General features: G+C 41.7%; 1 protein-coding gene across 5 annotated transcripts in view; it reads right to left on the minus strand.

Moving 5' to 3' along the window:
• Window positions 1-26,188, minus strand: part of ADGRG6 (adhesion G protein-coupled receptor G6) — a 284,077-nt gene that overhangs the window by 139,696 nt on the left and 118,193 nt on the right. For all 5 annotated transcript variants that reach the window (XM_082249118.1, XM_082249117.1, XM_082249116.1 and 2 more), the window contains exon 3: window positions 24,044-24,385. In XM_082249118.1, the coding sequence (XP_082105244.1) occupies window positions 24,044-24,385 (342 nt within the window). The remainder of the gene's footprint in view (window positions 1-24,043; window positions 24,386-26,188) is intronic.

Consider the following 26,188-nt stretch of genomic DNA (forward strand, 5'->3'; position numbering starts at 1 on the left):
GGAGAAGCCTATCCCCCTCCTAATACCCTCATTAACCTTATGGGGGAAATTGGAAAGCAAAAGGGCGCTTCCCTGCCGTCCCCAGAGCCGCAGAACCAGGCTTGCAAGGAGCAGTTCCTTTCTAGGCCGCAATCCCCGGCCTCAATTTCACAGCCAGATCCGTCCTCACTCACAGACCTGCTTCTATTCACTGTGATGCTGCTTTCTACTCAACAGGGAATCAGTACACAAGACTCCCAATCAGTGTTAACCCCTGCAATGCTTGATGAGAAGCTGCAACTTTTCCTACATCAATTAACACGTAACATTGCTTTGGAGGTTGGAAAACTTTTTCAAGAACTCCATGGGGAAATACGCCAGATTGGAGAACATACAGATGCATTAGAAACAAAGTTTGATAAACTTATACAATATGTCCAGGCCCTAGAAGAAAAAAAATCAACTTTAAAACACTCTGTCTCTCAACTACAACTTCAGCAGGAGGACCTTGATAACAGAAAATGGCACCAAAGCCTACGCATTCGTGGTATCTCTGAATATGTGGTTGACAGTACACTGCGCCCATTCCTACTATAGCTGACATAGACTGGCGTTTAGATCGGGCACATAGATTGCTGGGCCAAAAACCACCATCTGGGGCCCGTCCTAGAGACGTTATAGTCAGGTTTCACTACTATGATAGTAAGGAAGCGCTTCCCCTGTCTACCCGCAATAAATCACAAATTGATTACAAAGGCGACAAACTACAAATCTTCAGCGACCTTAGCCCTTGGCCAAACGCAGACAACTTCGCCCTTTTACTTCGCACTTGCAGCTGCACAAAGTCCCCTACTACTGGGGTTTCCCCATTCGCTTGATTGTCATTCGTGAAGGAGTCCAACACAGTCAGCGAGACCTGCAAGAATGGGACGCCTTCATTTGAAGCCTAGGCCTCCCTCCACTCCTGGAAGATGAATTGCTTCTTCAACCGCTCCCACTACGTCCACCTCCTGCTATACCTAATCGGATCTGGACTCCCGCCAAGCAGAATATGAAGAAAACATCTGCTACCCCACTCCAAGCTCATTCCTCCTAACAACCCCCATCATTTCTACGTGGGAATCTCTCCTTTTTCTTCATCATGCGGAGCGGTTGTCTCCCTTTTTTTCATCCCAAAGTTTTTGGATCCTATGCACAGAACCTTGTTCACATACCTATGAGGTATAACCTTTTCTCTTTTTTTTATTGAATTACTATTGCTTTAGAGCGTATGGTGACCCTCCTTCTTTCCACCTAGTCAGATTTTACCAGATTTTACCCTGTTTTTTTCCCTGACCGAGGCCACGGAATTCTGAGACGCAGCTGCGTTTCAGGTTCAATACCCTTTTTGGGTTCCATTTTCTTTTTTGGACCTCTTTAGGGTCTATTTTTGTTACTAAGTTTATTATGTGTTTTCAGGCTTCCCTTGTTATATGCTTACTACTGATAGGTTTTTCCCTCACAGGCCCCCTTGAATACGTCAATTGTGACTTACTTGTTATCTTGCATACTTAAGCTTTTCTTTATATACGCCTTTATGGCTTTAAGAATAGTTTCATATAATGTGAAAGGCTTAAACTCTATCAACAAGTGGTAGGTGGCTCTGAAGGAGTTTAAATCTTCTGGTGCTGATATAGTCTTAGTTCAGGAGACACATTTTCAAGCGGGCATCCTTTATGTTTACCTCTAAATTTTTCGCCACTTCGTATGTCTCCTCAACTCTTCTGGGAAGGCAGGAGTGGCGATTCTCATAAGAAGAACATGCCCCTTGAAAGTTAAAGATTCATGTATTGACCCCCCAGTAGATACATCGCCATAAACTGCGACTATATGTCTTCTGCCTTTACTCTCAATAACGTTTACGCACCAAACTCGGGACAAATTGGATTAGTCGATAATCTTTTTAAAGCTGCTGACCGCTTTGCCCAACCTCAAATAATTGTAGGAGGCAATTTCAACCTAACCATGTCCCCACACAAAGATAGACAAACATTATTTCATACTGTTCCCTTAAAAAGGGTTCTATCTCAATCCTCCTCTTTTTGTAAATGTATCCGGGCTCAGAGACGGGTATTTGACTCCTGGAGAATAAAGCATCCTACTCACAGACAGTTCTCCTACTACTCAACCCCACATAATATGTTTTCTCGGCCTGACCATTTCTTCATATCTGCCCCCTTATTAACACATATAGTAACCTCTGAAATTGCCCCTATAGCTTGGTCTGACCACGCACCAATTACCTTGGATATCACCCTCTCAGTATCTTCTACTAAAACCTGCCATTGGCCCCTTAACGATTATCTTATTCAATCACTGATTACTAAGTGCATGCTAACTAAAGAACTTACAGATATGTTTAAATTTAATATTGGCTCTGTGGGAGAAGCATCCATACTGTGGGAGTTGCACAAAGCTTTTTTCCGAGGACTATGGATCTCTGAGGGCTCCCGTTTAAAAAAAAGATGCTACTAGCCTCTTTGCCTAACAAAACTATGTACATCAGGGAAGTTGCTTCTGTACTCCCCCACAGTGGCTTGTCTCACACAGTCACATCCCTTTGTGACCAACTTAAATCCTTAGCCATGAGCAAAGGCGCAAAATCTTTACTGTGGGCTAAGCATAAATTTTATGAATTTTCTAATAAACTTCATAAAATGTTGCTTAATAAGCTTTATATCTGACCTTTCCACTCCTTTTCTGAACGTCTTCTACAACAGGATGGCACCCCAACATACTTCCCTTGTACCATGGCTAGGCTTTTTGGAAACTTTTTACCATAAATGATATAACTGTTTGACCCCTGATAACCATTTTCATTTCGAACAGGAGAAATTTTATGAATTTATTGAGACATTACACTTACCAAAATTGTCATCCTCCGATATAGTTATGTTGAATGCAGCTATATCTTTAGAGGAACTCTCAAAAGTGGTAAAGTCCTCCCATCAAATAAGTCGGGCCCAGACAGATTGCCTTACTCCTATTATAAAACCTTTCTACCAATATTAGCTCCACACCTATTAAATTTCTATAGTTCCCTACTCCACGGTACTGTTCCTCACTCTTCCTTTTTACACTCATACATCTCAGTCATTCTAAAGCCTGGTAAAGACCTCTCTGAACCAGATAACTATAGGCACATAGCCCTTCTTAATTCTTTACAAAGATCTTGGCCAACAGACTAACTAATAAAGGTAGGCTTTGTTTCAGCTAGACATGCAGGCGATAACATTAGGTGCACAATAGATCTTATTGATCTCATCAATAAGTTTCCCCACCCTACTTTGGTTCTGAGTCTTTGACCGCCTTAACTGGCCTTACATGTTTGCCACACTGTCTCATTACAGATTCTCAGGAGTTTTTTCAAATGCACTAATAGCACTATATTCCTGACCCACGGCTTAGGTTCAATTGTCCTCTTTTTTTGTTGCCTAGTTTCACCTTTGCCAATAGCCCCAGGCAGGGGCATCCCTTATTCCCTTTAATATTTATTTTGTGTCTTGAGCCCCTAGCTGAGGCCATTCAGTCCAATCCCGATATTCGAGGAGTCCTTATGAGACATCGAGAATACAAATTGTCCCTCTTTGCAGAGGACATTTTGCTAACCCTGACTGAACCTGTAATTTCCCTCCCTTCCCTATATGCCCTATTGACATCTTTTGGAGCTCTATCAGGCATTAAAGTTATTACTACTAAAACAGAAGCCTTGCCCATGCATTTTTTCCACCAGACCTTTTTGCCCATCTACAAGGCACCTATCCCTATCGCTGGTGCTCTCATTCGCTGAAATATCTTGGGGTTCATATTACCTCCTCATATTCCCACTCTATATTTGACCAACAATGGACCAAACATCGCATATCATTATTGGGTAGGATAAATGTTTTAAAGATGTCAATCTTACCCAGATTCTTATATTTTTTAAAACATTACCGTTGGCTATAACCTTATCCCAACTTAAATCTCTCCAGCGTGGATTTTTAAAATTCTTTGGCATAACAAATCCCATCGTATTGCTACTCAGGGTGGTCCAGGAACCCCCGACATTAGTTAATACTATTATGCTACCTATTTACGTGCTGTGGTTTCCTGGTCTAGTTTGTATGCACCCAATCATTGGTCGGAGATAGAGAGAGGTTCTATATACCCTGTACATCCATGTTCCCTGGTGTGGTCCTCTTCACTTCATGATGATGTTATCTTAAGACGTATGTGCATTGCTCCTGTGCTGTTTACTTTAAACATTTGGAAGAAATGTTACTTGCACTACTTTCTCTCTTCACCATGCCCCCCCCCCTTCTAACATCCTATTTAACCCAGTTATACCTAACAGCTTATATTTTACAAATATATTATCGTGGTTACAGCCCCCCCATTTTCAGCTATGCAATCTAGTCCAGCCCATATCCCACCAATTACTCACTTTTGCAGACCTTCAAGAAAAATGTAATATTCCCAAAACCTTTTTTTATTTTTATTTACAAGTTAAACATTTCTTTCAATCGCTAGCGCCTCTCTCTTACCTTAGGTAAACCCACCACCTTTGAATACATATGTGCACAGGGGCCATACCAATTCCATTTAGTTTCCTTTATTTACAAGATTCTTCTTGAAGTAACCCCTCCCTTACCGAAGAAACACACCTCTATATGCGAAAATGGACACATATCCTTCAGAGACCTACTGCCGTCAAATCATCCAGATGTGTGGTACTTAGAGAAACTACATTGAAATGACTGATGTTTTGGTACAAAACTCCAGATATGCTACATCAACAAGACCCCTAAACCTCAGCTTTATGCTGGCATTGTGGTAATGAACAAGGCTCTCTCTATCATATCTTCTGGCAATGGGCACACCTACAGTCTTTCTGGAACAATATCAGGTTATTACTTGAATAATTGTTTAACCAGTTGCCAACCACCTGCCGCAGATTTACTGCAGCAAGGTGGCTCGGCTGCGTGAACCGATATAACTGTACATCGGTCATGCGTGGGGCTAGGGGGCGTGCATGCCTACCGTCCCCGTGATGTGCTAAATCGATTCAGAACCAATAAGTCAGGCCAATGGTTTTTGGACTCGGTGATCGGTGCTTACCAATTACAATCTTCTCTCTTGGAGCCCTTTTACGGTGAGAGAGGGGAGCATCAGACAGTGAGTACACAAGCACTACACTGACACCAGTACACATAGGCACACAATTAACTCCCTGATCACTCCCCAGTTAACTCTTTCACTCCCTGTCACAGTGTCACTATATACAGTATACAGATAATTTACTGATCACTGTATTAGTGTCACTTGTGACTTCAGTTAGTGTGAGAGACAGTTAGTGGTAGTTAGTGTCTGTCCCAGATAGGATTAGGGTACCCACCATACACCCCCTAATAATGATGTAACCCCCTGATCATCCCCAGTTAACCCCTTTATTTTCCTGTCACAGTGTCACTATTATTGTGTACAGATCTTTTTTCTGATCACTGTATTAGTGTCACAGGTGACTTTAGTTACCGTTAACGTTAGTTAGCATCAATACAGGATAGCGTCAGATTGCCCGCCGCATATTTAGTAACACATTTTAATCTTTTGATTCCCAGTGACACACACACACATACACACACACACACTGAACACCTCCATTACTAGTATAGTGTCTGAACGGATCAATATCTTTGAACTGATCAGAACTATACCAGCGTCCCCAATAGTTTAGTATAGTATTCCCAAAACACAGCGTTAGCAGGATCAGCCCCAACACCTTCAAGCACCTGCAATTAGCCCCTCCGCCCATCCCCCAATAAGTTCAGAATCAGCAGATTACTGTCACTTCTGATACACAGCACACTAAACCGCAGTGTTAGCAGAGTCAGGTCTGATTTCTGCTAGCACTAGCAGTAAATTTTTTGGTAGCGGTTCAAACAGTCCTTGACAACCAGGTGCTTTTTTACTGTGAGTCACACTAGGTACCTATGCATTTATTGGCCAACATTTCCAAACAGAGGTACACTAGTGAAGAGGCCTACATGATGCTAAACATGACAGATGAGAGCGATGGGGAAGCCTTACTGTCAGAATCAGGCTCAGTATTCAAAATTGTAGAGAGCAGCGGCACCCTGACAGATAGCTCTGACGATGGAGTAGTGGTCCCTGCTAAGGTCAGGCATACCCGACCCTGTTCTTCTGTTGCTGAGATGCAACAATCACAGGGTTCTCGTATGCAGCAGAGTGTCGGTACTAGTGCCACTCAACATTCTGGTGAACTGGCAAGCACCAGCAGCCTAGTACATCCTGTTAAAACCAGCATTGCAGTAACACTTGGTAATGTGGCAAGTCCCATAAGTGCAGTTCAAGCTGGTTCAGTGGCTAGCACAAGTAGTGTACCACAGCCACCAATAATTCGAAGACAGGCCCGTAGAGCCCATAATGTCCTTCCTGATGTGCTTGTAAATCCTGATTGGGAGCCCACCACTTCTGTAGCGCCCGTACTTCCCCCATTCACTGGCAAACCCGGAATTCAGGTGGAAACAGACGATTTTACTCTGTACAGATCTATTGTGGACTAAAGCAATTTATATGCCGATCAATTCATAGCCGCAAATCCAAATTTGACCCTTGCCAGAGAATTTACATGGAAAAGTATCACTGTTTCCGAATTGAAAACCTTTCTGGGCCTATCCCTTCCCATGGGCATTACTAAAAAGAGTGAGTTGCGGTCATATTGGTCCACTGACCCAATTCATCATATTCCCGTGTTCTCTGCTGCCATGGCCAGGACTAGATACGAGTAAATCTTGTGGTTCATGCACTTCAGTGACAATTAACTCTGTCGTCCTCAGGGTGACCCTGGATATGACCAGGTCCACAAAATTCTGCTCTTCGTAAACCACTTCAACCAAAACTTTGCAGCCTTGTATACGCTGCGTTGATGAGTCCCTGATTACATTTTCTGGCCGCCCTGCTTTCAAACAATTTCTCCCCAGCAAGGGTGCCAGATATGGGGTCAAGATGTATAAGCTCTGTGACAAGGAAACAGGCTATACATGTAGTTTCTGGATTCCCGAGGGAAAAGATAGCAATGTGGAACCCCCCAAAGGCCCAGACTACATAGGGAGCAGTAGCAAGATTGTTTGGAACTTGGTGTCACCCCTATTCGGACAGGGGTACCATTTATATGTGGACAATTATTACACAAGCATGCCACTTTTTAGTCACCTTTTTCACTCTGAAATTTGCGCATGTGGCACCATGCGACCTAATCGCTGGGGCTTCCCTCAACGGCTTGTAGATTCCCGACTTAAGCCCTGTACACACGTACGGATCGTCGTCATACAAACGTCGGCGGACGAAAGATCTGCCGATTGTACGCGTGTTAGTATGGTGCCTCCGACAGCTGTCTGCGCACAATCCGCGGACAAGAGTCTTCCTTGCAAACATGAAAATTTTTGTCTGCGGACACCAGAACGGACGATTGTTCGCCTGTCAGTACAGAAATCAGCCGACAGACCGCAGATTTGCAAGACTGGGCATGCTCAGAAAATAAAAAAAACAGGGAAAGTTAACCATTACATGACATCACTTCTGCAGTCAGCTGAAGTCTGCGGACAAAATTCTTGTGCTGTCCTTGTGCTGTCTTTGCACTTTTCAACAGACACCGACATCCCGGGGAGAAAAGACGAACGTTTGTATGATGACGATCCGTACGTGTGTACGGGGCTTTAGACAGGGGGAGAGAGCCTGCTTGAAGTGTAATAAACTGCTTGCAGTGAAGTGGAGGGACACATGGAATGTTTTCATTCTATCCTCCATTCTCATAGATACGACAGTCCAAATTGCAACAGCGACTGGTGTTGTTGAGAAGCACTTCTGTGTCCACGAATACAATCTTACATGGGAGGGGTGGACTTCAATGACCAGATGATGGTGCCGTACTTAATTGCCCATAAGGCCAGACGTTGGTACAAAAAAGTGTCTGTATACTTATTCCAATTGGCTCTGCTGAACGCTTATGTGCTATACAAAGCGTCAGGAAGAAGTGGATCCTTCCTAAAACTTCAAGAAGAGATCATCACAGCCCTTCTGTATCCAGAAGGTGCTGTGGCCCAAATTCACAATCCAGATGCCATGAGCCGACTGCATGAGAGGCATTTTCCGGATGTCCTACCTGGTACCCCTACCCAAAGAGCACCCCGAAGAAGATGTAGTGTCTGTAGAAAACGCGGATACAGGCGTGACACCCTCTATTTTTGTCCCTCCTTTCCTGGCCAACCTGGTCTCTGCATTGGGGATGATTTCCATCGCTACCACACACTAGTAGAGTATTAGTAGCGGGTAAGCACGGCACAGTCTAGGGAACACTTTCACACAGGGTCTATCGCATTTTGGGAGACCCTAGCCTGCAACGTTTAAAGTTTTTTTACAGTTACAAAAAAAGTGTAATAAAAAGTTACAAAAAAATAAAAAATAAAAGAATTAAAAATAAATAAATAGTTGTCGTTTTATTGCGTTAATCTTCTGTTCTTACTTTTTTACTGTACTTTTTAATATACAGTTTTACTGTAATGTTCATTTTTATTGTACTTTTTAATATACAGTTTTACTGTAATGTTTAATTGTTACTGTTTTTCATTGTTAACAATAGTTTGCTTTGCAGATACCACCATTCTTCTGTACTGTATGCTATTACAGTAAAACCTTGGATTGCGAGCATAATTCGTTCCGGAAACATGCTTGTAATCCAAAGCACTCTTATATCAAAGCGAATTTCCCCATAAGAAATAATGGAAACTCAGATGAATCGTTCCACAACCATTTATTCATAAATCCTTCAGTTTATAGTCCCTATAAAAAGATTATAGCATTGCGATAGGTTGTGTAACCATAAACTGTCCATCCACAAATAGCCATTTCCACAAGGGGATTGGAAGCAAAATCCAGCAGGAGCTACAGGGTATCAAAGAGAAGAGAGGTGCCTCTAAGTGTAGCAATATGGTTCAATTTACTGAAGGTACAACATTTAGCAACTCACATGGTTGATTAATAAAACAGGCACATCTAAGTATGCAGGCATCCAGGGTAAAGCTGTCCACATAGACTATCTTCTGAACCACCGGCTGCTAGTCTGTAATCCTGACCGGGAAGACCACCCTGCAGTAAAGCGATCTGAAAGCGAGGGGCAGCATGGAAGGGATGACGTAGATGTCGGTGCAGAGGATGGTCTATGTGGACAGCTTTACCCCTGATGCCTGCATCCTTAGATATGCCTGTTCCAATCATCAACCATGTGAGTTGCTAAATGTTGTACCTTCATTAAATTTAACCATATTGCTACACTTAGAGGCGCCTCTCTTCTCTTTTATACTCAGCTGTGACTTGAGGCTACTTGTATATCAAGACATCGCTTGTATATCAAGTCAAAATTTATTTGAAAATTTTGCTTGTCTTGCAAAGCGCTCTTAAACCAAGTTACTCTCAAACCAAGGTTTTACTGTATAATGTTTTATTTTTGCTGTGTTTTTCAATGTTAACCATAGACTTCTTTGCAGATACCACCATTCTACTGTTTTAGTGCACTGTATATTATTATTTTGTAATGTTTTATTGTTACTGTGTTTCATTGTTAACCATTGTTTGCTTTGCAGGTACGCCTATCAGCTGCAGCACTGATTGGTTTATTCTGACAGCAACAGCGTTTGCTCTCAGCATATACGTAAATCAATGATTGCAGCTCTGTAGGTGATTTCATCACCGCAGTTAAAAAAAGAGCATATATGGCGAAGCATAGGGGATAGGATGAACAGAGAGGGCGGATCTCCCCTATGCTTCACCATATATGCTCTTTTCTTAACTGCAGTGGTGAAATTACCTCCTACAGAGCTGCAATCATTGATTCATGTATATGCTGAGAGCAAACACTGTTGCTGTCAGAATAAACTAATCAGTGCTGCAGCTGATGGCCAAATATGTTTTAACACTTTTCTTGGCAGAGATTTCCTCATCCACATTGATTGATGCAAATCTGCTATGTTCTTTTTTTTTTTTCATTCAGCCCATGGACTAAATGAAAAAAAAGAACATTGTATGTATACCCATTATTAGAAATGGGTAGATGCTGGGAGGTCTAATGGTGGGCATACCACAAACTTTCTGGCAGAGATTTCTTCATCCACATCGATGTGAATGGAGGAATCTGTTAGGTTCTCTTTTTTCGTTGAGCCCACAGGCTACATAAATATCTCTGTGCAAATACCGTGTGACAAAAAAATTGCAACACCCACCATTTTATTTATGTAGGGCCCATGCTTTTAAAAAAATATATAATGTTTAGGGGTTCAAAGTAATTTTCAAGTAAAAAACAATAATTTTTTAGTGTAAACAAAAAGTGTCAGGAAAGGCTTGTGTGGCACAAGCTTCTAATATTGGGCACAAAAATGCCAGGACAGTTCAAACACCCCCAAATGACCCCCTTTTGGAAAATAGACACCCCAAGTGATTTGCTGAGAGGCATCTTGAGTCTATGGAATATTTTATATTTTGCCACAAGCTTCGGGAAAATTACAATTTTTTTTAACAAAGTTGTCACTAAATGATATATTGCTCACACATGCCACGTGTATATGCGGAATGACACCCCAAAATAGATTCTGCTGCTTCTCCTGAGTACAGGAATACCACATGTGTGAGACTTTTTGGGAGACTAACTGGACCCCGAAAGCCAATCACTGCCTTCAGGTTTTCTAAGGGCGTAAATTGCTTATATTACTTCCTCACTACCTATCACAGTTTCGGAGGCCCTGAAATGTCAAGATAGCACAAAGCACCCCCACATCACCCCATTTTGGAAAGTAGACACTCCAAGCTAATTGATGAGAGGCATGTTGAGTTCAAGGAATATTTTATATTTTGCCACAAGTTTCGGGAAAATGACAACAATAGTTTTTAGGGTTTTTTATTTTTTTACACAAAAGTGTCACATAAATTATATATTGCTCAAACACGCCATGGCTATATGTGTAATGAAACCCTGAAATACATTCTGCTGCTTCTCCTGAGTACGGGGATACCACATGTGTGAGATGTTTTGGCAGTCTAGTTGTGTACAGGACCCCGAAATCCAATCACCGCCTTCAGGCTTTCTAAGAATATAAATTGTTGATTTAATTCCTATCACAGTTTCGGAGGCCATTAAATGCCAAGATAGCACAAAATTCCCCCCAAATTACCCCTTTTCAAAAAGTTGACTCCCCAAGGTATTTGCTAACAGGCATTGTGAGTATTTTGAAGCTGTCATTTGTTTTGGAAAATAAAGAAAGAAAAGGAAAATGTATTTTGTTTTTCTTTTTTCAATTTTCAAAACTTTATGACAAAAAGTGAGTTCTGCAAAATACTCAACATGCCTCTCAGCAATTAGCTTAGGATGTCAACTTTCCAAAAAGGGGTCATTTGGGGGGGTTCGTGCTGTCTTGGCATTTCATGGCCTCTGAAACTGTGATAGGTAGTGAGGAGTAAAATCAGCAATTTACACACTTAGAAAGCCTGAAGGCGGTGATTGGTTTTCAGGGTCCTGTATGCAGCTAGACCGCCAAAAAGTCTCACACGTGTTATATCTACATACTCAGGAGAAGCAGCAGAATGTATTTTGGGGTGTCATTTAACATATACCCATGGCATGTGTGAGGACTTGTTTGAGTACAGCATTGCATGACTGTGCAATTACCAGTTAAATTCATGAAGTGCCAAATTGCAAAAAAAGGCCTGGTCATTAAGGGAGTAAAACCTTGCAGTCCAGAAGTGGTTAATATATAATTTCCACTAGATCCTATCCACTTTCTACTAGGCCTTCCCTTCTCTGGAGTTACAAATCAAAAAAAATTTGATCTCCTACATACTACTTGCTGCTGGGAGAGTAATCCCCTCAATTTGAAATCCACTGTTTCGCCCTCCAAAACACAATTTTTACGTATTATGGCTGACATCCGGAGAATGGAACTCCTTACAGCTGTTACAAATGACATTCTTTCACAATTTAATACATTTTGGGAAACTTGGGTTAACTCTGTTTATGGTGACTTGACTCTCCCTAGCACCCTAACTTACATTCACCCCGTCCCTTGTTGATACTTCCTTTATAATTATCCCCCCCCCCCCCCTCACTCCCTGGTCGTGTGTTCTCCAACTTATTCCTGAAATGCCCCAGTTTTTCCTTTATGTCTTATGATGGATTTTATTTGTTCTTTATTTTACTCATTTGTTACACAGATGTCCTGATCCATTTCTGTTATATGCAATGTCTCTTTGTTCTGTTCCCTTGTTATGTTTGCAAACCCTTTTGTAGACATGTGTAAAAGGAAATCAGGTGCGCTAACCCAAATTACATATAATGCAACTGAAGTGGAAGTGTAGGTGGGATCAACAAACAAAATTGTTATCCAAAATAATATATACACATAAACAATGTACAGTGATGGTCTGGAACTAAATCAAAAAATGTGGGTCACAATGATTATAGATCAACAAGTGCAAATCAAACAAAAACAATCAAGTGATACACCAGTGTCCATCAAACAAAAAATGTCCAAAGGGGAAGTGAAAACACTCCCAATAAAGGATGAAGTCCAAATAAGTGCTGTGGTCACACAATAACTGGAAATGGTGTATAAGCCTCGTGAAAAATAGGTACAGCGTCCCTCCACCAGCTTAACTCCTTACCAGAGATTGAGAATGTAAGGGCATATAAGGATATCCCTGCTCCAAAAGACCATGCAGACTCCAAACCACCCAGGCTGGTGATAGGCACACAAGAAATGTTCAAACTCTTACCAGAGATACCTTAAAACAAGCCTTGAGTGGTCCTGAATTCTGTCATGCATGAAATCACTGTGAGATGGATGGCTGATGCGACCTCAGGTGTCTCATAACCAGAGCGGACCCAAAGATGAGCCTTAAGCGATCCTGAAATCCTATCCTGCTTAAATACGGTGTATAGTGGATGGCTGATGCGATCTCAGATGTTAAAAGGCCAAACAAACATGGCGGCAGAAGCCATGTGCTCACATCTGTAGGCCAAGGGGCAGACTGCTTCACAAGTGGGCGTATTTATAGGTAAATCAGCCTTTTTTTCACGCAACTTTATTTGTGACAGTACCAAACTGACAAAGCTCACAAACTCTAAAAACGTTGAAAATAACTCTCTTTTTCTCTTGCAGGAAGGGTTCGCATGCGTCGCTGCTCCTGAACAACTTCTTGATGTCAGGTGGCTATTGTACCTTACACAAGCAGAATGTGAGGATCCACCCTCCAACACAACCAGCATGTGTTGGTTGTGTTGGAGGGTGGATCCTCACATTCTGCTTGTGTAAGGTACAATAGCCACCTGACATCAAGAAGTTGTTCAGGAGCAGCGACGCATGCGAACCCTTCCTGCAAGAGAAAAAGAGAGTTATTTTCAACGTTTTTTAGAGTTTGTGAGCTTTGTCAGTTTGGTACTGTCACAAATAAAGTTGGGTGAAAAAAAGGCTGATTTACCTATAAATACGCCCACTTGTGAAGCAGTCTCCCCTTTGGCCTACAGATGTGAGCACATGGCTTCTGCCGCCATGTTTGTTTGGCCATTTAACATCTGAGGTCGCATCAGCCATCCACTATACACCGTATTTAACCACTTAAGCCCCGGAAGATTTTACCCCCTTCCTGACCAGGGGGTATTTTGCGATTCGGCACTGCGTGACTTTAACAGACAATTGCGCGGTCGTGCGACGCTGTACCTAAACGAATTTGACGTCCTTTTTTTCCCACAAACAGAGCTTTCTTTTGGCGGTATTTGATCACCTGTGCGATTTTTTGATTACGTGCTATAAACAAAAAAAGAGCATCAATTTTGCAAAAATAACAATATTTTTCACATTTTTTTATATGAAATCCCCCCCCCCCCCCCCCAAAAAAAGTAAAAATCAAAATTTTTTAAAATTTTCGGCAAATTTGTTTTATGCTACATATGTTTGGTAAAAAAAATCACAAAAAGCGTATTTTGATTGGTTTGCGCAAAAGTTATCGCGTTTACTAACAAAGGGAAAGATTTTTGTCATTTTTGTTGTTTTTTTTTTAACGCGTAATGGCGGCGATCTGCGATTTTTTTGCGGTACTGCGACATTGCGGCGGACAGATCGGACCCTTGACTGACATTTTTGACACTTTTGGGGTAACCAGTGACATTTCTACAGTAATCAGTGCTATATATATGCACTGTTACTGTAAAAATACACTGGCAGTGAAGGGGTTAACTTTATTTGAGAGGGAGGGGCTGTGTGTGTCCCTAGGGGCGTGATTCTAACTGTGATTGGCTGTGGCTTGAGGTGTAGTTACACTGATCAACGGTTCTACATAGTAGAACCGTATGATAAGTGTTTCTACACAGGGAGAACTGACAGGCAGCTTGTTTACACAAGCTGCCTGCCTTTCTCCCTCTCCCCCGCCGATCGCCGAGTGACCAGCAGACATCGGGTCCGCTGGTCACACGCGCGGGGGGGGGTCCGTGACCGCGCGGGAGCGGGAGCGCGCCGCCGGCGGCGCGCGCTCGCTCCCCAGACCCTCCCAGGCTAGTGACGTACCGATACGTCACTCTGCCTGTGAGGGGCTGACCGCCGCAGTATATAGTCGTGCGGCGATCGGCAAGCGGTTAAGCAGGATAGGATTTCAGGATCGCTTAAGGCTCATCTTTGGGTCCGCTCTGGTTATGAGACACCTGAGGTCGCATCAGCCATCCATCTCACAGTGGTTTCATGCATGACAGAATTCAGGACCACTCAAGGCTTGTTTTAAGGTCTGTCTGGTAAGAGTTTGAACATCTCTTGTGTGCCTATCACCAGCCTGAGTGGTTTGGAGTCTGCATGGTCTTTTGGAGCAGGGATATCCTTATATGCCCTTACATTCTCAATCTCTGGTAAGGAGTTAAGCTGGTGGAGGGACGCTGTACCTGTTTTTCACGAGGCTTATACACCATTTCCAGTTATTGTGTGACCACAGCACTTATTTGGACTTCATCCTTTATTGGGAGTGTTTTCACTTCCCCTTTGGACATTTTTTGTTTGATGGACACTGGTGTATCACTTGATTGTTTTTGTTTGATTTGCACTTGTTGATCTATAATCATTGTGACCCACATTTTTTGATTTAGTTCCAGACCATCACTGTACATTGTTTATGTGTATATATTATTTTGGATAACAATTTTGTTTGTTGATCCCACCTACACTTCCACTTCAGTTGCATTATATGTAATTTGGGTTAGCGCACCTGATTTCCTTTTACACATTTCATGTAATTCACTCTAAGGTAGCAGCACACCCTATTTTTTGAATCAGCGCACTTTCCTTTACACATTGTCTTTTGTAGACATGCTCCTGTTGTATGCCATATTGCCTTCTTCCACTTATTTGTTACTTGAAAAATCTGTAATAAAAATATAATTACAAAAAAAAAATGGGAGGATTTGCTAATAATGGAGAGTGCAGAATCGAGTGCAGCTACGCATAGAAACCATAGAACCATAGAACATAGAAATAAGCTTCCAGGTTTTATTGTCAAAGTTCAAAGCGATATTAAAGACAAGTTTTTTTTTTTTTTTTTTTAAATAACATTTTATACTTACTTGCTCTGTGCAAAGGTTTAGATCCTCCTCTTCTTGGGTCCCCCACCGGTGCTCCTGGCCCCTTTCTCTTGCCCCCAGAGCAAACAGCTTACAATGGGGGCACCTCGAGCAGGCTCTATCCTAAATGTCTGAGTGTCTATTCACACACGGAGCCACGTCTCAGCTCTGCCCCCCCTCTCTCCTCATTGGTTTACTGGCTGTGATTGACAGCAGAAGGAGCTAATAGTTCCCGCTGCTGTCTCAGCCAATGAGAAGGGAGAGTCCCTGGAGAGCTGAGGATGCACATGCACATCGCTAGATCTAGATCGGGCTCTGGTAAGTGTTGGGGGGGCTGCTGCACACAAATGTTTTTTTAACTTCATGCATGGAATGTATGGGGGTAAAAGACCTTGACCCTTTATAACCACTTTAAATAAACAAGATGAAGGAAGAAGCTGATTGGCTACCATGCATTCTGAGTGCTCCAGTTTTGGTAACTACCCCCCAAGGCTCAACTCATATCTGTCCAGGCACAGTTTAATTGTGTATTTTTAAAGGAGTCTGGGGTGGTTTCGTTCACCATTTCAGGTGCGATTCAGGTGTGAATTTGTTAAGTGTATGACACTTGAAATCACACCTGAACTGGACCTAAAATCATACAGGACTCTTGAAAAATGCACTGCGGCTGGTCTGCAGATATGTAAATAGGCCCCATAGAATCGGATGTGGTTCAAAACACATCCAATACACATATATGTAAACTGAGCTTCAATAACTTACACCTTCCTAACCAGCAGTATCATACCTATCATACCTTTAAAACAATCCCTCACTCACCTCTCTAGCTGCTTTTATTGTGAAGTTATTATTTCTCAAAGAGTCACACAAAAAAAAAAAAAAACCCTAAACCAGGGTTTCAGCTGTTTCTAACAGCTCAGAAACAGCTGCTGGTTGTATATATTAGGCCTCATGTACACTACTGCTGATAAACGGACGTTTAGGAGCAGTTGGGCGTTTTTTTAGCAGCCCTTGAACTCTCCTCAAAGTTATCTTATCTGTCCATGTACACTGAGAAGTTCATAGTTGTTTAGTGGCAGTTGAGTTTAGTGGCATTTTTTTTAAAGCTTTTTTTAGACAGAAGTTTATTGGCATTTAAAATGCCAAATTCTTGTAACAGCCTGCCAACCCGTATAAAAGCGGTAACTCGCGCTTATAAGCATTTTGTTTATAGTTGTTTTCAATAGGGATATATTTATGACTATTTTACAATGTAAAAATTCTTCTAAACGAAAACGCCACTAAATGTGCATAAATGCGACATGTAAACGCAGACGTTTTTAACCGCCGGTTACTAGCTGCCAAGTTCCAGCATTCGGGAGAGGTTTTCAAGGGTTTCGTGTACATGAAGCCTTAGCTTAGAGGGTTAATAGTCTGCCAGAAAAAAAGCAAATATTTCAGATCACGTTCTGTGAATTTTGAAAAATAATTTATCCACAATGCTTATAGATGCAGATATGAATGGGGGGCTTGTTTTAAATGATTTAACTGCTTGATCACAAAAAAATGTAAATACTTTAGTGTGCATAATCTAGGCACAGGTTAACTTTAGGGCTACATAGACATGACTGCTAAGAGACTGTACTATTAGTCCTGAACAGACAATCCTAGTGATGTCTTTCTAGGGATACAGGGGCAAACATCTGGGACAATCTATTTCTAAAGATTGATTCTTCCCCACAAGCTCAGCCCGTCTGGGGTTGTCTTTATAGCTTGCATTAGGTTTCAAGATATTATCTACTGGACTGGGTGACAATTATCTGTTCATGGGCAGCCTGAATTTCTTTCACAATGAAAGCTCTCTCACATTCTTTCAGTCTAACTAATCAGAGCAGGAAACAACACAATATACAATGTGTGACAAATACAAGTAGTGACAGAACCATATGTATTAATGTTCTTAATCACATCATTTACAAACATTTGAAATGAAATGGCAGGAAATGCATACACCTTTTTGCTTTTTCCACATATCTGTGCTTATCTCAAATGCATCTCTTTCAACTTTATTTGAGATCACCGTAACAAAAGCCCTCTGAAAGAATAGTCATAGTACTTGGTTTCCTGGTGACAAAAATTATGCTTTACAGCATTTCCAGCTCACTTTTCCCACAGCCATATGTTTACTGGGCATAAATCCCATAGTTACTGTATCTGTCATTACAACACAGGACAGACAGAAGGTGCTGAAGGACTACATCTGGTCTCCCACAGTACACAGAACATGGAAATGCAATTGTTTTAGTAAATATAAACTGCTAAATACATTTTCTAATCAGCAGTATATAGCAGTCCAGTCTTGTGACTTCTATCACTGTCTGGCCAAGCACTTGTAGGAGGAGTTTTCATTCTCCTCTGACTGTCCTATGAGGCTGCATGACCCCTGAACCTCTGTCTGGACAGTGCTGATTGGCCCTGTGCCGATCACATGCACCCTCTCAAAAAAAAACTCTCTAGCAATACACACCAAATTGAGCATGTGCAGAGTGCCCCCAAGGCTCTGCTCTACCAGCAGATGGTTCGGGGACAGTAAAAAAAAAAGGGGAAAAACAGGATCAAACAGCCTTTTTACACAAAGCAGTGTATTAACCTCTTAGGTTCCACAGTGAGTATAACAAGCATGCTTTTTGCATATACAGACTGATTTTACTGTTGTCGGTTTAGTAACACTTTACCTTTCATGAAGTAACAAGGGACATAAGTCTTTTTTTTTTAACGCAAAGTCATTCATTCCCCTTACACTGAATATTATTTTGTAGTATTTTGGATTGTTTAGTATAATGTTTATTAATATTACTAAAAGAGGTATCACAGCCCACTGCTGGGTTGCTTCCATTTAATGTCAGTTAAGGCGTGCACTCCAGAGTACTGTATAGCTGACCATACACTGAAGGAAATTCACCTGGTTCAGAGGGACTGGATGAATTTCAAACATGGAAGGACCATCCCCACTTGACATTGTGGGAAACAGGAGACAACCCCCAATTGCCCCTAAAGGGGTAAAAAAGAAATTAATTTTTAGATTCTATACTAATTTGTATATCACTTCAGTTGTACAGTCCTTGTGTACTGAGATAGTTAATTTTTTATTTACCCCTTTGGGTGCAATTGGGGGTTGTCTCCTGTTTTCCAGATTGTCACTTTAGGATGATGGTACCCTCTCCTTCCCTTCTTTATCATATTGTTTAAAGGGCCACTATTTGCCCATTTGACATTAGTCAATTGTTTGATTGACTTCTGTCGATCTGCTCCTGCCCCTGTCAGAATACAATGCCCTGGTGGGTGGAGTTCCTCTTTCCACTTTGTATGTGTGTGGAGGAATCTGTTATTTTTTTTTTTACCAAAAAAAAAAAAGAAAAAAGAAAAAACTAAGTGTTTTGCAAGCTTTGGAAAACTCTAATATGGTGTTTGAGGCAACTCTTTGTAACAATGTGATGAAAAGTATTTCTGAGGTGCAGCTGACCATGGATAGTCAAGGGCTCACTGAAGCAGCATTTACCCCTCACAAGATGGAAGTGCCAAGAAAGAACTAAGTAGCAGATATTCTATCCATAACCCAGGATGGAGGTTATAAAGTGGGTATTGCAAAGCAATAAGATATTGGTGAATCTGCCAGAATGCATACAGTAGGTGTGAGTGAAGAAATCAGGGTCACTGACTTACAATGACCTGGGAAATGTATGTTTGCTTCTCAGGCTCAATAGAGAGGGGGTATGTAGATAGCAAATCTACAGCTTCTGCTAGAGTTCTGGCAGGGGATGGAGCCCGCCCTGGCTCCTGCAATGCTTCAAGGGAAGGAGGGTAGCCCTGTAGGGTGGCAACCTCAGCCTGGACTCCAACCAGGTCACATAGGTTGGGGGGCATGGCCTGGTCAGAGTCCAGGCTGAGGTTGCCACTCTACTCATCTCTGCAAGATGCCTTAGATGTGCGGCTTCCAAGGGCTACCCTCCTTCCCTTGAATCACTGACTTACAAGCTGCCGAGGAGCAGGGAAGTAAATGTGGAGAAAGGCAAGTCATGCCAGAAGGGTTCTCAGAGAGTAAAGGTACTGATAGCGACCTAACTGCCTATAATATAAGTCAGATGTCAAAACAGTTGCCTTTACAATACCTGATAACAGATGAGTCGAAGTTTTGTTATGTTGCTGTGGGAGGTAACTAATCTATTGCATGTATTCCCTTGTAAGACATTGCCCTATCAAACAATAGTCTTTAGTTTAAATGGTAAAAACAGAAATGCTTTGCTGGTCTTTGATAGTCTGGTAACCATGAAAAACAACAAAGGTGTTTAGAGTCCTAGTCTATTCTGAGATGACAGAAAGGGGGATTAGTAGCAGTGAGCTGGGTCATTGCTTCTCAGCAAAAGCAGTGATAGAAATTTGGGTGGTACAGTATCATGGGTAGTGAAGGTAGGCCCGGCCCCAAGACAGAATGGCAGTTTGGGAAAGTATATCCCACAATTTTGGAAAAACTAGTAACATTGGGTTTTACAGTCCAAAAGTTGAGGAAGATAGCCCAGAGCTCTGTAAAGTGGAGCTAACAGATATACCTTATTATTTTACCATATCAGCTTTGCTAGTGGTAACGGACAAAAATGACAATGTTTAAAAACACCCTTTCATAAACTTTGGGATACAAAACCTAGCCCACCCACTATCACACCCAAGAAAAGTGGTGTGATCAAACCATGGAGTAGAGGGGGGGGGGGATTTCATTGATGTACAGCTCGCTCTTATCAGCCCAGACTAAGACCCCTTAGATGTTAGCTTGGCAAAGAGACCAAGTTCATGTTTGGGATCTCGAGGACTGAAAAAAGAATTTGCTCAGAGCCACCAAAGGCATTTTGAACACAGCTTTGGCTGAAGCTAACCTAAAAGTTATGATGAGATGGTACCTGGTCCCCACAAAATTGGTTAATATGTATCCCTCCCTTTCCCCAATCTGCGAGGCTGTGAACACACAGGGGACATGTTGCATGTATGGTGGGAATGTCCCAAAATAGGAAGCTTCTAGAATTAAGTTTTTAACATGCTCTGTAAGATCATGGGTTTATCCATTCAAAAATCCACTCATTTTGCGTTGCTCAATTTCACAATAGCCTCTGCCGCTAAGTCTACAACGACTCTTTTTATTCATATTAACAGGAGCTAAACTGACCATCGCTAGCGCATGGAAGCAACCTTATGTTTCCTTCACAAGAGCTAAGAGAAAAATCTCCTGGATTATGGCCCAGGAAACGATGATTAGCAAACTCTTGAACTGCTTGGAAAAGTTTGAGGCAACTTGGGAACCATGGACAAAGTATAAGAAAATACTGCTCCCCTTGTAGAACCATCAGCTCACCATTTCCTAAAATTAGTTTGTTCCCCCCTGGTCTCCTATCTATACTCTCTGGAATCTTTCCACCTTTTTTCCTTCTTGTCTGCCCCTCACGTTCTCTCTGACTCTTTTGCTCTCTCCTCCCTCAATAACCCCCCGTTGACTCAAGATTCATATATTAAGAGCCAAGTCAGGCTTCTTGGCTCTGACTAGTCTTTTCTTTTTCTTACTTCTCTTGGTTTTATTGCTAATATCAATCCTATGCTTTTCTACATTATTTGTGGTTACCTCTGTGCTACAGGGTTTTTATCCTATTGAAAGAAGTTGAGAGCAAGGTGTGTTGTCCCCCCGTGACACAGTTTGATTCCAGTTGGGGTGTCAGGGGGTATTGGACAGTTCCCATCACCTTATTATCAATATGCGGCACAGATGTTAATCTCCTCAACAGTTTGTTACTATGTTAGATCAGCTGTATTTACCTTTAAGACTACCTTACTATATTACAATGTAAAACAGTTTCAGCTCACTCTTTTCTATGTATTTTATCTGTTTCATTTTGTCTTCTGGCAATTTTTCAATAAACTTATTAAAAGTAAAAACATGACCCTTTCGAAGCAGAACGAAATTAAGTGTCATTATAGAAAAGCATTTAAAGAGGAGGTTTTCCCACCCCCACCACCACCACCACCCCACCACCCAAACCACACCATAACCACCACCGCACCACCACCCCTCCACCACCACCACCACTTACCACCCCACACCACAAAAAAAAACCACCACCACCAGAAAAAAAAAAAAAGAGAGGAGGTTTTGTAGTTCTATTTGTTCTAGAGGCCCAAAGCTTAAAGGGTGGGGAAAAAATCAGCAAATAAAGAAAAAACAATATAGCGTATACAATTGTGACACAAATCATATTGTAATTGAATGTTATTAAAATTGACCTTTCCTTTTCAATCTGCATCTGCTGTAATTTTTTGAAAATGCAATGCAATATGGCTACCTGGAGCTGTTCTGTACAGAGAATGTGGACTGACCACACCCCAGAAACATCATTTCCTGCTTGTGTGATTGGTTCACCAATTTTCCCAGAAGTCTGCCTAAGATACAAGTCAGATTTCTAGCATCCCCTGCAACAAAAATCTCCTTTTTGGTGAGATACTCCCCATAGGAACGCGTCTAAAGGGATGCAGGCCCAGAAGATTTCCTCATTAAAGCTTTGCAGGTGCACAGCTGATAGATAATTATGAAACCACTCCTATTTGATCCACTCAGCACAGAGGAACAAACAGTGATTTCTTCAGAATAACAAAAGGTAGGAATCTGCAACAAAGTTGTTAAAATCCCTGCAATGTGCAGAAATCAAGCAGAGGGGAATGTTTTTTTCTCAACAAAAGTGGAGTTACGCTTTAAATGACACCTGTGGAGTAATACTACTGCACATCTCTGTAAAGGCAATAAAACTAGAATAGCTTAAAACATTATATCCCATAGGCACACAGAGGCAGCTCAGGAGCGAGCACACACAAGTGCCCCCAGAACAAGCAGCTTGCTCTGGGAGCACTTTACAGAAGGGATGGGCCAGAAGTGCCAGCAGAGACCTGAAAATAGGAAGATAAGGGGTGCTCTGTGCAAAAACATTTCACAGAGCCACTAAGTAAGATGTGTTTATTATTTTAGAGGAAAAAAGAGAGAACCTTTAGAACCATTTTAAAGCATAACTGCACTTTTGTTGAGAAAAAACATTCCCCTCTGGGTGATCTATGTACCTTACAAGGATTTTAACAAACTTTGTTGCAGATTCCTACCTTTTGTTATTCTGAAGAAATCCCTGTTTGTCTGTAACCATGTGGAAAAATGAATCTAATGGGAGTGGTTTCATAATTGTTAATCAGCTGCAGCAACTGCAGGCCAATAATGAGGAAAGCCGCTGGGCCTGCATCCCTTTAGAAGTGCTCCTTTTGGGAGTATCTCACCAAAAACTAAATTTTTGTTGCAGGGGATGCCTGAAATCTGACTTAATATAGACTTCTGGGAATATCAGTGAGCCAATCACACAAGCAGGAAATTATGTTTCTGGGGGGCATTCTGTATACATTCTGTGTACAGAATACCTCCAGGTAGCCATATTAGATTGCATTTTCAGAAAATTACAGAGTTGCAGATTGAAAAGGAAAGGTAATTTTAAATAACATTCAATTACATTATGACTTGTGTCGCAATTGTAGACACTAAGACCCCATTCACACCAGCGCGACTTGTCAGGCGACTTGTCAGCCTGTGTAAATACAAAACAAAGAAAGGGCGCACCAGCCTAGCGCATTATCCTCAGCGAGTTTATTGATAATAAAAGGGTAAAAATCAGCTACTCACAAACATACGTGAAAGTCAAGCATTTCAATTCCATAGAGCAGCATCTTTACAAGAGTCCAATATCTCGTAAAAGTGGAGGGCTGACGTGTTTCAAGGCCATGCCTCTTCCTCAGCCTGACAACTCGCGCTCCCTCGCAGTCCATTGACTGCTACAGGACCCGTTCTAATAGGAGCAACACAAGTCGCTCCGACTTAGAAAAAGGGTCCTGTACTACTTCGGGGCGACCTCGGAGCGACTTGCATAGACTTCCATTATGTGAAGTCCCTGCAAGTCGCTCCGAAGTCATGGTGCATGGGAATGCACAAGTCGCCCCCGAAGTAGTAAGGAGTCGTGCTGCCCCAGTGTGAACCGAGCCTAAATTGTTTTTTTTTTATTTGTTTTTGTTTTACTTCCCCACAAATGTGGAGTTACCCTTTAAAGTCAACATTACACAGGAATTGAAATTTGGATGAAACACTCTATACAGCTATACCACAAAAACCATAATGTGAACCAGTTTCCCAAAATCCAAACCACTTAATGTTCTTTGGAAAATTTAACTATGGATCCAAGAGAAAGGATCATTCCTGCATTACTTTATTTACAATAATGTATTATTTTGGTTCGTGGTACTTTTTATCACTATTCTTAAAATGAGTAAATTCCTACTTACCCTGTGTATATATTGCCTTGAAGCCTTTTTTCTGGATACTAAAGTCACTTACAAAACTTATTGTCATCTCATTCCCAGTTGAGTTAAATGTTAAACCTTTAGCTGTGATTCCACAAAGTCTCGATGTGGTCTCTCCATTGTATATTGAAGCATAATCATACATGCAGTTCTGAGCTTCTTCAATTTCAAAGTCCAAAAATGTAACCTGAATGATAAATCCAACTGGGGCAACGATTGTCCAATTGCAATCCTGGCTGTTCGGGTACATATCAGGGTAGCATGGCGAGGTGAATGTACCAGAGAGATCTCTCAACAATAACTTGCAGTTAGCACAGCCTAAAACTGAAAGACACAAAAAAAAAATTGTTAATAAACACATATATTTAAACTAAAATATAATACAACAATGACCCAAGTAAAAGTTACAGACAACTACAGTGGGTACGGAAAGTATTCAGACCCCCTTAAAGTTTTCACTCTTTGTTATATTGCAGCCATTTGCTAAAATCATTTAAGTTCATTCTTCTTCCTCATGAATGTACACATAGCACCCCATACTGACAGAAAAACACAGAATTGTTGACATTGTTGCAGATTTATTAAAAAGAAAAACTGAAATATCACATGGTCCTAAGTATTCAGACCCTTTGCTCAGTATTTAGTAAAAGCCCCCTTTTGATCTAATACAGCCAGGAGTCTTTTTGGGAAAGATGCAACAAGTCTTTCACACCTGGATTTGGGGATCCTCTGCCATTCCTCCTTGCAGATCCTCTCCAGTTCTGTCAGGTTGGATGGTAAACGTTGGTGGACAGCCATTTTTAGGTCTCTCCAGAGATGCTCAATTGGGTTTAAGTCAGGGCTCTGGCTGGGCCATTCAAGAACAGTCACGGAGTTGTTGTGAAGCCACTCCTTCGTTATTTTAGCTGTGTGCTTAGGGTCATTGTCTTGTTGGAAGGTAAACCTTCGGCCCAGTCTGAGGTCCAGAGCACTCTGGAGAAGTTTTTTGTCCAGGATATCCCTGTACTTGGCCACATTCATCTTTCCCTCGATTGCAACCAGTCGTCCTGTCCCTGCAGCTGAAAAACACCCCCACAGCATGATGCTGCCACCACCATGCTTCACTGTTGGGACTGTATTGGACAGGTGATGAGCAGTGCCTGGTTTTCTCCACACATACCGTTTAGAATTAAGGCCAAAAAGTTCTATTTTGGTCTCATCAGACCAGAGAATCTTATTTCTCACCATCTTGGAGTCCTTCAGGTGTTTTTTAGCAAACTCCATGCGGGCTTTCATGTGTCTTACACTGAGGAGAGGCTTCCGTCGGGCCACTCTGCCATAAAGCCCCGACTGGTGGAGGGCTGCAGTGATGGTTGACTTTCTACAACTTTCTCCCATCTCCTGACTGCATCTCTGGAGCTCAGCCACAGTGATCTTTGGGTTCTTCTTTATCTCTCTCACCAAGGCTCTTCTCCCCCGATAGCTCAGTTTGGCCGGATGGCCAGCTCTAGGAAGGGTTCTGGTCGTCCCAAACGTCTTCCATTTGAGGATTATGGAGGCCACTGTGCTCTTAGGAACCTTAAGTGCAGCAGAAATATTTTTGTAACCTTGGCCAGATCTGTGCCTTGCCACAATTCTGTCTCTGAGCTCTTCAGGCAGTTCCTTTGACCTCATGATTCTCATTTGCTCTGACATGCATTGTGATCTGGAAGGTCTTATATAGACAGGTGTGTGGCTTTCCTAATCAAGTCCAATCAGTATAATCAAACACAGCTGGACTCAAATGAAGGTGTAGAACCATCTCAAGGATGATCAGAAGAAATGGAAAGCACCTGAGTTAAATATATGAGTGTCACAGCAAAGGGTCTGAATACTTAGGACCATGTGATATTTCAGTTTTTCTTTTTTAATAAATCTGCAACAATGTCAACAATTCTGTGTTTTTCTGTCAGTATGGGGTGCTATGTGTACATTCATGAGGAAGAAGAATGAACCTAAATGATTTTAGCAAATGGCTGCAATATAACAAAGAGTGGAAAATTTAAGGGGGTCTGAATACTTTCCGTACCCACTGTATGTTTCAGATAATGTATTTTGCATAATGAATTATGTTAGATGGGTTTAACTTTACTGGGGTCACAAGGCTTT

The sequence above is a fragment of the Pelophylax lessonae genome, assembly GCF_965119305.1.
Source record: "Pelophylax lessonae genome assembly, chromosome: 3".
NCBI lineage: Eukaryota > Metazoa > Chordata > Amphibia > Anura > Ranidae > Pelophylax > Pelophylax lessonae.